General features: G+C 39.0%; 1 protein-coding gene across 4 annotated transcripts in view; it reads left to right on the forward strand.

The window, feature by feature from the left end:
* MASTL (microtubule associated serine/threonine kinase like) overlaps positions 1 to 13,929 on the forward strand; it is a 45,439-nt gene that overhangs the window by 26,884 nt on the left and 4,626 nt on the right. Inside the window, exons 8-10 of one of the 4 annotated variants that reach the window (XM_084868077.1) lie at positions 3,505 to 4,647; positions 6,012 to 6,153; positions 12,481 to 12,495. In XM_084868077.1, coding sequence (XP_084724203.1) covers positions 3,505 to 4,647; positions 6,012 to 6,153; positions 12,481 to 12,495 — 1,300 coding nt within the window. The remainder of the gene's footprint in view (positions 1 to 3,504; positions 4,648 to 6,011; positions 6,154 to 12,480; positions 12,496 to 13,929) is intronic. The other 3 variants (XM_084868078.1, XM_084868079.1, XM_084868080.1) reach the window with 3 other exon arrangements.

Raw genomic sequence — 13,929 nt, forward strand, 5'->3', positions numbered from 1 at the left:
ATTTAATGAGATTTCAATTTTTAAAGTTTTTGCTGTAAGTTGATAGTAAATGTTTGTCTTCTAGTCACCTAAATAGACTTTTTTTAATTTTTTACCTGTGACACATATATTAGCTTGTTGATTTCTTTTTTAAACTAACTGTACTGTTTTCTGCCAGTTTCTCATTTAATGGAATGGCAACTCTTCAGGATAAGAAGTAACTTTTACCTAAGAGTTTTTTGTTTTTGTGGGGTTTTTTAATTAAATTTATTGGGGTGGCATTGGTCAACATAAACATATGGGTTTCAGGTGTGAGTTTCTATGTTACAAGATCTGTATATTGCACCATGTGCTTAACACCCAAAGTAAAATCTTGTCACCCCTAACCTTCAGAAATAACTTTTAGACCACAAAGATATATAAGTGTACCTTTAAAAGCTTCTATTCTAAGAAAATTTCTTGCTAAATGAGTGAATTTACTTAGTTTATATATTCTGGTTTTGCTATTTTTAAAAGCTATTAAAACTGAGAGGTACTAAAATTTTAAATTATAATAAAGTTGCCCTCATAAAATTCCAATAAAATAGTTTAGATTAGCCCTGGCCAATGTTGCTCAGTTGGTTGCAGTATCATTCCATACACCAAAAGGTGGGGGATTTGATTCCTGGTCAGGGTATGCATCCAGCATCAGGGTTCAATCCCCAGTGGAGGCTAGTATGTCAGGCAACCAATCAATGTTTCTCTCTTATATCAATGTTTATCTCTCTCTCTCTCTCTTAACCTTCCTCTATCATATCAGTAGAAACATTTTCAGGTGAGAATTAAATACAATAATAATAATAATCTTGATAATAAAAGGCTACTATGCAAATCGAATGAATGGAGGAATGACCGGTTGCTATGATGTGCACTGACCACCAGGGGGCAGATGCTCAATGTAGGAGCTGCCCCGTGGTGGTCAGTGCACTCCCAACTGCCAGCTTAGGCCCACTAAGCCATCAGTCAGACATCCCCCGAGGGTTCCCAGACTGCAATCTGGGCTGAGGGACCCTCCTGCCCCACAGTGCATGAATTTTGTGCACCAGGCCTCTAGTAATTTATATATACGTGTGTGTGTGTGTGTGTGTGTGTGTGTGTGTGTGTGTGTATACTAAAGGCCTGTTGCAGGAAGATTCCTGCAATAGGGCCTTCTGCTGTGGTCACTGGCCTGCCTGCTTCCCTCCCTTCTCCCAGCCTGCCTGCTTCTCTCTCTTCTCCCCCAGCCTGCCTGCTTTCCTCCCTTCCCTGCCCCACCTGCTTTCCTCCCTTATCCCCTGCCCCGTTTGCTTGCTTCTCCACAGCTTTGCTCCCTCCTGCAGCACTTGGCTTCTTTCTACACTATCTCCAGTCTTCGCTCTGACCTGGATATGCAAATTAACTGCCATCTTGGTTGGGTTAATTTGCATACTGATTGGCTGGTGGGCATGGATTGTGGGCATAGCGAAGGTATGGTCAATTTGCATGTTTATCTTTTATTAGGTAGGATATATACACATATATATGTATATATAAATAAAGCTGTAATATGCAAATTAGGCCAGGATGCTTTAAGGCACATGTGTCAAACACAAGGCCCGCGGGCCAAATCCAGCCCGCCAGGCCTTGCAATGTGGCCCGCACCGCGCTGTCATCACTGCACTCCGCTGTCAGTTTATGACATTGTCAGTTTATGACTGTTCAGTAAACCATTCGGCCCGCGATTTAGGCTGGATTTTAGATTTTGGCCCCTTCTCTGATTGAGTTCGACCCCCCTACTTTAAGGGCTCACAGCTGAACAGTAGGAGGTTGTGCAGGCAGGTGAGGCCTGGAGTGGAGACAAAGACAGAGACGAGGGGCCTCCCAAGCCAGCATAGCAACTCTGATGGCCCCAGAGTGGACACAGGCAGGGGGGCCAGGGGATGCTGCGAGTCAGGCACAGGTCCCAGCCCCCCCAGGGTGCCTCCTCACACAGCAAGAAGCAGGGCACCTCCTCGCATAAATCACATGCTGGGCCTCTAGTAATAATAATGTTAGAATAATGGGAATGCACAAAGAATAAACTTTCTGTTTGATTAAATAATTTGGATTGTATTTATTCCTCATTCTCAATCATGATTTTCTTTATTATTGTTGTATATTTGCATTTTAGGAGCAAAGTCAAACTATTTTTTAGTTAAGGCAGGATTTCTCAATTGTTTTCCTTTTCTTCTTATAAGCTTCTATGTAGGTAATATGTATATATTACAGAATAAACCTGATTTGCATTACTACTACTATTATTTCACTTCTGTCCTATTCAAGAAAGAAATATACTATTTCAACTGAACACAGCTTTGCCTGCTTCTACTTCTTCATCTCTGAGGAATGCAATGATTGGATTATAGAAGGACAAGGGAACCCTGATAACCCTCTACTAACCCCCAAATGCATCATTTCTGTGCTTATAGATCAGTGAGTTGTAATTCAGGAATTTTCTTTGGTTAATGACTAAGTGCTCTGAATTAATACTAAGTGAATTAATAAAACTTCATTTTCACATATCAAAAATAGGTACTATTAAAGTTAGTTATTGAAGACTCCCTCTAATTGAATGATCTTATAAAAAATCCTAATTAATGCACCACTTTGCAATATTAGGTACAAAGCTCATATCACCCAAGAGCACCTGTAGATGGTTGGAATTCAGTTTTCAAGAAAAACATTTTGTTATCAATGTATCAATGTATTATTAATTCATCTTATTGACAATGGATTTAACCATGCTTTTGATTTTTTATTATAAATTACTACTAATTTAGCCTCATCCTTATCAGCTTGGTTTTATTATATTTGTTTGAAGTGATACATGCTTGTATTAATAATATTTTTGATCCCTGCTGGCCTGGCTCAGTGGTTGAGCATAGATCTATGAACCAGAAGGTCACTTTGATTCCTGGTCAGAGCACATACCTGGTTTGCAGGCTCAATCCTGAGGTGTGGGGTATGCAGGAGATAGCCCTTCAATGATTCTCTCATCATTGATGTTTCTCTCTCCCTTTCTCTCTGAAGTCAATAAAAGTATATTTAACAAATAATAATATTTTATCTATAATTTCCTAATAACTCTATATCAAACCCTGTACTTTTGCAGTTCAAAACAGAGTCAATCATATTCCTATTACAAAGAAGATATATACATAATGTTGCCTTACCCCAAAATTTGTCTAAATATATTGCCTGTTAATTTATTCTATTTAAATAACATGTAATACAGTATCAAATAAGTATTATAGAGTAATTGATTTACATTTTCAACCAGTGTTTTCACTCTAAATAATGTGTATAAGTGTATGTTCTTATTGTTATGCTGCTTTTTAATTATGTTATCATCATTCTTTTGTTCCGTTGGAAAGGAGGAATAGGTAGCATAATAGTTTGAGGCATTTATTCCACCTAAGTGGACAGGTTTAACAGGTTTAAAAATCTCAGCTTTTTATAACTAAAAAAAGGTTCTCCCTCTCCTCTTAGGAAAGTGATGATGGATTGGGCTCTCCAGTGATGAGTTGGAACACAACTGAAAAGCCTTTATGTACAAAATCTACAAATGACATCGAGACCATAAGTTTCAATAAGAAGAATCTTGAGTTAGCCCTTTCACCCATTCAGAATAGTAGTACCATTCCTGCCAGTGGAAGCTCTTGTGAAAACCTGGCTAAAAAGTGCTTCTCTGGGAAAAATTCTTGGGAAGCAAGAGAACTGGATATAAATAACACTAATATGGCCCCTTGCACAAGACAGTCTGGTTTTCATCAGTCAGATCAGGGGACTGTAGAGTCCACTGATACAACTGAAGAGCACCTTGGGAAAAAAAGTGTTAAGAGACATTTTGAGTTAGTGGATTCCAGTCCTTGTCAGAAAACTATATTGAATAAAAAAAATTGTATAGAGAATAAGCATTGTAATGAAATGAGAGATTGTTACACAAATGAAAGTACAGGCTTAACAACTGAAATTCAGGACCTTAAATTGTCAGTATATAGAAGTCAGCAAAATGACTGTACTTATAAGGAAAATGTGGTTGATTATTTTATGGATAAACAACAAACACCAAAAAAACCAAATATCCCAATGATAGCAAAAAATCTTATGTGCGAACTGGATGAAGATTGTGACAAAAACAACAAGGACAACTTAAGTTCTAGTTTTCTATGTTCTGATGATGATAGAGCTTCTAAAAGTATTTGTATGGACTCTGATTCATCTTTTCCTGGAATTTCTATATTGGAAAGTCCATTAGAAAGGCAGTCCTTAAATCCAAACAAAAACATCAAAGAATCTTCTTTTGAAGAATCAAATGCTGAAGATTTACTTAGTGTATCACTCAGCTGCCAAGAAAGTACCTTGCCAAAAGGTGATGAGAATCCTGTTGTCCAAGACAGTAACCAAAAAATGTTAGCTCCTTCTTCAGAGGTGTTGAAAACACTAACCATCTCTAAAAGGAATGCAGTAGCTTTTCGAAGTTTTAACAGCCATATTAATGTATCCAATAATTCAGAACCATCCAAAATGAGCATTAATTTAGATGCAATGGATATTTCATGTGCTTATAGTGGTTCATATCCCATGGCCATAACCCCAACTCAAAAAGAAAGATCCTACTTGCCATATCAGGTATGTATAACTTTCTAACACTTTGTTCTTTGGATTGCAGAAAAGTAAACTATGAAGGCCAGACTCTTGCCTCCCAGCTAAACTATATGATATTAAGCATATAGTTTCATTTTACTTGTTGGAAAAATTTTTGGAAGTTTTTTTTTTTGTTTTTTTTTTTTTGAAATTTTTGGAAGTTTTAATGCAAAAAGGGAAAGCTAGTGGTTGTACTGCTCTATACACTTATACATATTTACAATCATCTATATATATAAAATATAGATTTAAAATATGTATAAAATATTTTATATAATACGGATTTAAAAATACATATTTTAAATCCATATTATATAAATGCCTAAGTGACCAGCTAACCAGCCAGTAGCTCTGACACGCACTGACCACCAGGGGGAAGACGCTCAAAGCAGGAGTTGCTGAGCTGTGGTCACTTGGCAGCAGCAGTTCTCAGGTGCCGCACCTGGAACCAGAGAGGAGGAAGTCTGATTCGGGGGCGGGGTTCTCACCTGAGAACCACCCTCTCACTATCTGGGACCCCTCAGAGAAGGTCAGAGAGTCGGTTTCAGCCCCATCCCCTCTGGCCAGGCCGAGTTACCCCACTGGTGCACGAATCCATGCACCAGGCCTCTTCATAACTACGTATTTTCACTTGACCCCAGAAAATCTGTGTTATAAAATTAAAATCTACTCTGCTCTCTTCTAAAGACATATTTAGATGATCTCTTCTTTACAGAAAAAAAGTTGAAAATACATATTTTAAATCTTACTTTGTTTTTATTTTCTAACCCCTTATCTTTTATATCTTTTATTTCCCCCCTTGGAGAGACATTATAATAATAAAAAAATTTTTTAAGTGGAAACTTGAATTGAGAGTTACAACTTGAGTTTTCTATTCTGAACTTTCTGGGTGACTTAGAAGTCCCTTACCCTCAGAGTCTGTTTTCCTTCTGTCCGTAGAATATAATGCTCTCTATGCTATTGATCTCAGAGTCCTTATGAGACAACAAAATATCTTAAGCATTTAAACTCCATAGCACAAGAGGTTATTTATATTTAGTTCTATCTTACATATTATCATAATATTTCAGTCATTTGTCAGCCTCAGGCTCCTACATTGGAGTTCTTTATTGTTAACTTTTTAATTTTTTCTTGCATATTCAGATCTTATTGAAATAGTTGGTGTTACCTAAACTATTGAGTATTGTTAGATATGAGGACTTTTTATAATTATAATTCTTTATGAGTCCTTTTTCAAAATTAAGGATATGAGTATGTCATTTATGCCCAGCTTTTTTGTTTTGGCATTTCTGTTCACTGTAAAAGGAATTTAGATATTTATTGTCTTTTAAAAATTCTTTTTAAATTAGCAGACCCCAAGTCAGGTCAAGTCAGGAACTCCGTATCGAACTCCAAAGAGTGTGAGAAGAGGGGCGGCCCCCGTGGATGATGCGCGAATCCTGGGAACCCCAGACTACCTTGCACCGGAGCTGTTATTAGGCAAGGCCCATGGTAAGGCATACATGTCCTGAGTTTTTGAAATGTTACTTATCACTACGTTTTCTTTTGAGGTAAAATAGTTTTAAATTTCTTTGGTACTTGGATTACCTTAAGAAGAAGAAAATTAACTCATGCATTATTCTTTCCTCCTATATATGGCATTTGTTACCAGAAAAGAAGACATGCAGCCATTTGTTTGCTTCTGGCATAATCTCAGTGACCCAGAGAAGCCCACCTTTCAGCCCTGGTTTCCTTTGCTTTAAACCTAGTCTCCTCAAGTCTGTTGTCGTTTGGGTTCAAAAACACAAAGTTGAGCCTATACCTCTGCAGAAGCCTGTTTCTGTTTAGGGCTTAATCTCACTTACACCCTCACCAGAGAGTCAAGCTAGAAATGAGCCATTTTTCAAATTGCAATATAGGGATAAAAGGATGACATTTTTTCCTATCCTTTTTTCCCTTCCTACATTCTGAAAATGAGCCGTATTTGTTTCCTAGGGTTAGGGTAACCAAATACTATAACCTGGGTGATTCAAAACAACAAATTTATTGTCTGACAGTTCTGGAGGCTAGAAGTCTAAAATCAAAGAGTTGACAGGACCGGGCTTGGTTTGTAAATGGATCACTCTAATCTTCCCTCTTCGTATGTGTTCTCCTTTGTCTGTGTAGTCTCATGGCTGTGTTCTTAGAAGGACCCCAGTCATATTAAATTAGGGACCCACCCTACTCCAGTGTGACTTCATCTTAACCTAACTAATTATATTTGCAAGGACCCTATTTACAAATGTCACATTCAAGGAACCTCAGGATTAGGACTTCAATTTATCTTTTTTCAGGAGGGCAACCCACACCATAACCCTTTCTTCTACATCTTAATATATATTTATTTCCCAGAGAAAGGGAGAGAGAGAGAGAGAGAGAATCATCGATCGGCTACCTCTTGTACGCCCCACAATGGGAATGGAGTCGGCAGCCCAGACATGTGCCCCGACCAGGAATGGAACATGACCTCCTGGTTCATATGTCAATGCTCAACCACTGAGCCTGCTGGCTGGGCCCTTCTACATCTTGATAGATGCTTTGAACTCTTGGTGGTCATCTGTCTCATCTTTCCAACCCCACCTCCACAACTTTTATTTCTTTGCTGGATTTTTGTTCCTTAGTCTGAAAATTAGTTTCCACCCTTGCACTCACTATTCAACTTCTCAAAGGTGCCTCTTTTGCTTTGGCAATATGATTATTATCCCAACTATTTAACTGAAACTTTATTACCAGTCATCTATGATGTCATTATTTACAAATCTGCCAGCCTCTTCTTAGCCTCACTCTTCCTATCTCTATTGCTACTCCCCAGTTTTCCTTCTCTCTTGTAAGTATGGATGTTCTTCACGATTCTGCCCCTTACTCTTTGTGATGCATGTGCTCCCTGTTAATCTCAACACTCACATGACTTCGGTTGGGTCTATGTTGGTGTTTCCCAAATATTGATCTCTAATCCTAACTTTCACTAGGCAACATACACATGCCTAGTCTCTATTTAGTATTCTACTGGTCTTTCAAATGCTGCCTGTTAAAACTGGATTTCTTATCCAGTTTTCCTTTGTTCTCTATCTCGGTTTCACTGTCTTTGTGGACAATACAGGCATTGTCCCTACATTCAGACATTTAATCAGGTTAATTATCTCTGCAGTATTTCTCCTCACCTTTTCATTTCTGCCACTATCTCCCCTCATCTTTTCCTTTCATTTAATGGCTTTCTTTCTGGTCTCGTCAACTTCATTCTGTTATCTATAATCATTGCCATCAGATTTTTCCTTCTCCCCCACCCCCATATTTACTTTTTTTCTTTAAGACATTTATTTGGAAAACCATAGAAAAATGCAGAGATAGCTGAGCTGTTTTATATGTTTCAGTCTAGAATTTGATTCTATTTAAATTATTCTCTTCCCATGACTCTATACCCTTGCCCAACTTCTAAAAACCTGGAGTTTGGTAGGAGAGACCACAAGCATCCCAGAGGGTTGCAGCACAAAATCCAGGTTTTTAACATGGTTTGTGCTATTTCCCTCCTTGAAAAACTCTGGTGACCCCTTAAAAGCCAGATTAGTGATCAGAGCATTTGAGGCTCCAGGCTCTAATAGTAGCCACCTCTCTCAGAGATTCTCTTAATAGACCTTATATCCCCATTCCACTTCTTAAGACACATTTATTTTCAAATCTCCCTTATTTTCCACAAGTATTTCCACAGTTATTTTCCACAAGTAGCTTAGAAAAGCTAGTCCCCAATCATCTTCCTGTCCAATTTTTTCTCATCCATGATCAGTTCAAATGTCACCTATTCCGTAAAATGTCCCTTGATCAGTTATGGAGATTTACTTATTCTCTACTATATTACTTCATTAGAAACTGTTTAAAACTAATGTCATTCTACCTATGTTATAGTTAGTTATTGTGTTTTCTCCACTGCAAAAGCTTAAGAATGTTTCCAAAGACAAGTGTCTGAAGTTTCCCTCAAGATAGCAGTCCAGGAGAATTGCTGGGCAGTACTCAGTAGCCGTTGAGAAAAATCTCTCCACTGTTGCAAGTGGACAGACACATTTACTGTTCTCCTTTGTTAGCCAAAGCAACCGAGTTCCTCTGGGCACATAACTGGTTTTGTACAGTGCCCCTTTTGCTAAGTCATGGATTTGCTAGCCCATTTACTATATTACAATTGGCAAGTTCTCTAACTTAGGATAAAGTATGAAAGGAAGCTTTAGATGTAAAGATGTACTTTATCAGATCTTGCCACTATTTTAGTGGGGCACCTAGTTATTCTGCTCTCTTGTGACATTTTTATTTTATTTTTTAAAATAAATCTTTATTGTTAAGATTATTACAAATGTGTTCCTCTCCCCCTCCCCCCCCAATTGCTCCACTCAACCAGGTTCCCACCCCACCCTTTGTCCTTTCCCCACCCCCATTGTCCTCATCCACAGCTGCACAGTTTTTGTTCGGTCTCTTCCCGCACTCCCACTCCACTTTTCCCCGAGAATCATCAGTCCACTCCCCTTCCATACCTCTGATTCTATTATATTCACCAGTTAATATTGTTCATCAGATTTTTTAATTCCCTTGGCTTTCAGTTTCACTTGTTGATAGTTACATATTTATTGTTCATAATTTTTATCTTTATCTTCTTCCTCTTCCTAAATAACCCCCTTCAGCAATTCATATACGGTAATTCTGGTTTGGCAGTGATGAACTCCTTTAGCTTTTTTTTATTTGTGAGGCTGTTTATCTGGCCTTCGATTCTGAGTGATAGCTTTGCTGGGTAGAGTATTTTTGGCTGTAAGTTCTTGCTATTCATCACCTTGAATATTTCTTGCCATTCCCGTCTGGCCTGCATGCTTTCTGTTGAGAAATCAGCTGACAATCATATGGGTGCTCCCTTATAGGTAACTACCTGCTTTTCTCTTGCTGCTTTTAATATTCTCTCTTTGTCTTTTGCTCTTGGAATTTTCAGTATGATGTGTCTTGGTGTGGTCCTCTTTGGGTTCCTTTTTTGGGGTTCTGTGCGCTTCCTGGACTTTAAGTCTACGTATTTCTTTCCCCAGGTGGGGGAAGTTTTCTGTCACTATTTCTTCCAGTATTCTTTTGGTATCTTGCTCTCTCTCTTCTTCTGGGATCCCCATAATTCTGATGTTGGTTCGCTTGAAATTGTCCAGAGGTTTCTTACACTATCTTCAACTTTCAGGATTCTCTTATCTTCTTGCTTCTGCAGAGAAGTGTCCTCTGGCTCTTTGTGTTCTAAATCTTTGTCTTGATTCTTGCGATCTTCCAGTCTGTTTTTAGGACTCTGTGAAAAAATTTTTATTTCAGACAATTTATTCTTTATTTCTAGTTGATCTCTTATTATTTCTAGTTTATCCCTTTTCATATCCTCATAGGTCTCATTTATTTTATCGGCCTTTTTTAGGATATTCTTGAAAAACCTTATAACTGTAGTTTTGAACTCAATGTCCAATCTTTTCTTTTCCTCCATTTCCTTCATTTGTGTCCTGCCTCTTATCTGCATTTTAGTTGTTTCCCTGATTTGGTGGAATAGTTTTGTGTGCTGGGTGTTCTGGTAGAGCCCTGTAGCACAGCCTTCCCAGTTACCTGCGGTGGACAGTCTTGGTGTAGCCCTTTGTGGGCTGTGTGTGCAGTCTTGTTGTTAAGCCTTGCTTATTGTTGGTATCACTGGGAGGCATTGATCTCCAAGCCAATTGGCTGTGAGGATCAACAGTGTCTCAGCTAGGAGGGCTTCTGTACTCCGCTTGGTTGGGGCGGAGTCTCGGGGTGGCACAGGCAATCTTTGGTTCCCTGTCAGTCTCGCCTTATAAAAGTCCTGTTCGTGGTGAGTCTCGCAAGATTGGTTGCAGGCGCGTGCACCTCTTTGGTAAAGGCACAGACAAGCTTTGGGTTCCGAGCAGTCCCTCAGAGAAAGCCAGCCGCTGGGAGAGCTTCTGTGCTCAGCTTGCATGGGGCGGAGTCTTGGGGTGGTGCAGACAAGCTTTGTTTCCCCGTGGGCTCCTCCCCAAGTTTCGCAGTAATGGCCGCTGGCTTCACACACCTCCGAGAGATCTCTGCCCCCTGCCTGACAGTCTGGCCTCTCCCTGACTGGGGCCATTTATCAGAGCAATAGGATGGTTCTGTTTTCCTCCAGAACAAGAAAGCCAGTCGCACGTTAGCTGTCCGACCTCTCCGCGCGCCGAGTAAGCCAGCAGCGAACTCAGCCGGGCTGCCCTCTCCGCGCGCCAGGAGTAATCCAGCGCCTTTTCACATGCGCAGTTCTCCGTACCTTCACAGTTTCTGAGGGTCAGCACGCCTTCTCTCTCCTTCCCAGATGGCAGAGCCTCCTCTCAGCTAGCCGTCCAGTGCTTCAGGGCAATGCCTCCCCTGTTTTCCAGTTCTAAATTCAAATTTGTTGTGGTAGGCTGCATTCGGGTGTCTACCCTTTGCCGCCATCTTGGTTTCTCTCTAGTGACATATTTTTAACCCTTTGCACTCCGCTGTCCTCTCTCAGGGGACATCGGAATTCTAGCATATCACTCGGATGTCCCCTCTCAGGGGACATTGCAGTTTATTAGTGATTACAGGGAATTGAGTTATTTCAACGCACGTTTCCGCCGCAAAGTAGCATCGAGTAGCTGGTATCCAATGTCCAGAATGGTTCGGAGTGCAAAGGGTTAAATTTTTATTTTCTATAAAAGTAATTTGATATACTGTTTTTAAAATAACAAGTAGTACAGCCGAAACCAGTTTGGCTCAGTGGTAGAGCGTCGGTCTGTGGACTGAAAGGTCCCGGGTTCGATTCCAGTCAAGGGCATGTACATTGGTTGCGGGCACATCCCCAGAAGGGGGTGTGCAAGAGGCAGCTGATCGATGGCTCTCTCTCATCGATGTTTCTAACTCTCTATCTCTCTCCCTTCCTCTCTGTAAAACATCAATAAAACATATTTTAAAAATAATAAAAAAATAAATAAGTAAAATAACAAGTAGTACAAAGCAATTTATAATCAAAAGGAGGGGGGAAAAAACAAAAACAGCAGTTCCCTGTTTTCTACCTGTTCCCCCACGTCACACATCCCAGGTCCCAGGGGCAGTCTCTGCTTCTTCCTATATGTGTACCTCTTTATTTTCCACTATCATGTTGAGGAACAGCTATGACTCCTCTGATGCCCTCCATGTCTTCCCCTCACCATGCAGACATAGGAACTCTGGCCAGATTCTCCCATAGCTGCTGCTGCTGCTGCTGCTGCTTCTTTTTTTTTCTTTTTTTTTTTCTTTTTTTTTAATTCTCACGCGAGGATATTTTTTTCCTGAGGATATTATTTCCCATTGCTTTTCAAAGAGAGTGAAAGGGAGAGAGTGAAGGGGAGAAGGGGTTGGGGAGGAGAGAAAGAGAAAGAGAGAGAGAGAGAGAGAGAGAGAGAGAGAGAGAGAGAGAGAGACAGACAGACAGACATCCATTGGTTGCCTCCTAGACAAGCCCTGACCTGCGACCCAGGTACATGCCCTTGACAAGGAATTAAACCTGAGACCCTTCAGTGCGCAGGCTGGTGCTCTAAACAGTGAGCACACAGGCCCGGGCACTCCCATGGCTTCTTGTGCATATTTTTGTTTCAGCTCTCTTAATATTGTGTTAAAATTATCTGTGTTGTCTCTCCCAAAGCAGGGTATTTTTTCCTGAGAAAAAGCTTTCTTACTCATCTTTGTTCCCCTAATACTGGCACAAATCCCTGTTATCTAGTTCAATGCATGATGGAAGAATTCAGAATTTTAATACAATGCACCTAACTATTGTTTTCTTACCTGCAGGATTTCTGACTTCAGGTGAGTGAGCTTCTCTCTAAAGCAATATGGCAAAGCACATTAAACAGAAAAGTCAAAGTATAACTAGATCACATTGCAGAAAAAAATTATTTCTCACTTCAGCTCACTTATGAATTATAAAAATAAAGTATCTATGTCTTCTGAGCAGGAAGACATCAGGGTTTCTCTGCTCTGTGAAAACAAATGTAGGCATGCAGCATTTTTTATAGTTTTTAAAGGTAGTAGAGACTGAAGATACTGCTTTTATTTATTTATTTTTATTGCAACAGAGAAAATAGGCTTGATAAAAATAATAAAATTAGCAACTACAAAATGGCTGGATTTTCTAAACCATTTAATTCTGTTATTATTAGAAAATAAAAAGGTATAAACAATACCAATTTAACAATTACAGAAGTAGGTTTTGAATTAGAAAGTCAATATTATAAGATGTTCTCTTTCTCTGGCTAATGATATAATTGCTATAATTAATCCCAATATATGATCTTATTAGACTTTGACTCACAAATATGGGTATGTGTGACATATCCATGGAGGAAAGCATGTATGTTTTTTGACATGAGAACATTTGGGCTGAGCTGGTCAAAGGGTCCTAATTTCTAATCTAAGCAAACTAAATAAAATGTATTTTTTTCCCTGATGTCCCCCTACTTTTCTATTGTTTGGTTATATTCATTATATTATCTAACCTACAGGAATACTTTCTTGGTGCTGCTTAAAAAATCTACTAACTAAGGTGGTTTGTATGTTTTTATAGTGATTACTAAAGACATAAAAGCCTATAGCTGTGAGTTCTCAGGGGTAATTGGGTTATGTTGCTTGCAGGTGAAAAGGCATTCTATATGCATGTGATTATTTTTTCTAATGGCATATTCCACACTGCTTTCCTATTTGTTTTAAAAGGGTGGCAGTTGTTTAACCATTGTAATGGATTTTGTGAAATTTAATTTTATGAGTGATTTCCAGGCAAATTTAGCACTAGACTAGAATCTCTATTCTAAATTTATACTAAAGTTAACCATTTTTGGACTAAAGTTAACTTTTAGTTAGTAAATACCTTATTGGTAGACAAAACTAAAAAAAAACGTATAAACCAGATTATACAGTCATTTTTAAATAATCCTTAAAAACATCTTTGTATATAATTGGTGCTTTATTAAAAATACTATTTAGAAATCAGTTTTACCTACTTATTAAGACTTAACTCCTAACTACCTCAAGTTGTAGTTTATTTTTATTTTTTATTTTTTTAAAATATATTTTATTGATTTTTTACAGAGAGGAAGAGAGAGGGATAGTCAGAAACATCAATGAGAAAGATCATCGATCAGATGCCCCCTGCACACCCCCCACTGGGGATGCTGACCGGAATTGAACCCGGGACCTTTCAGTCCGCAGGCCGAGGCTCTATCCACTGAGCCAAACCAGTTTCGG

This window comes from Pipistrellus hanaki (genome assembly GCF_964339955.1).
Source record: "Pipistrellus hanaki genome assembly, chromosome: 1".
NCBI classification, from domain to species: domain Eukaryota; kingdom Metazoa; phylum Chordata; class Mammalia; order Chiroptera; family Vespertilionidae; genus Pipistrellus; species Pipistrellus hanaki.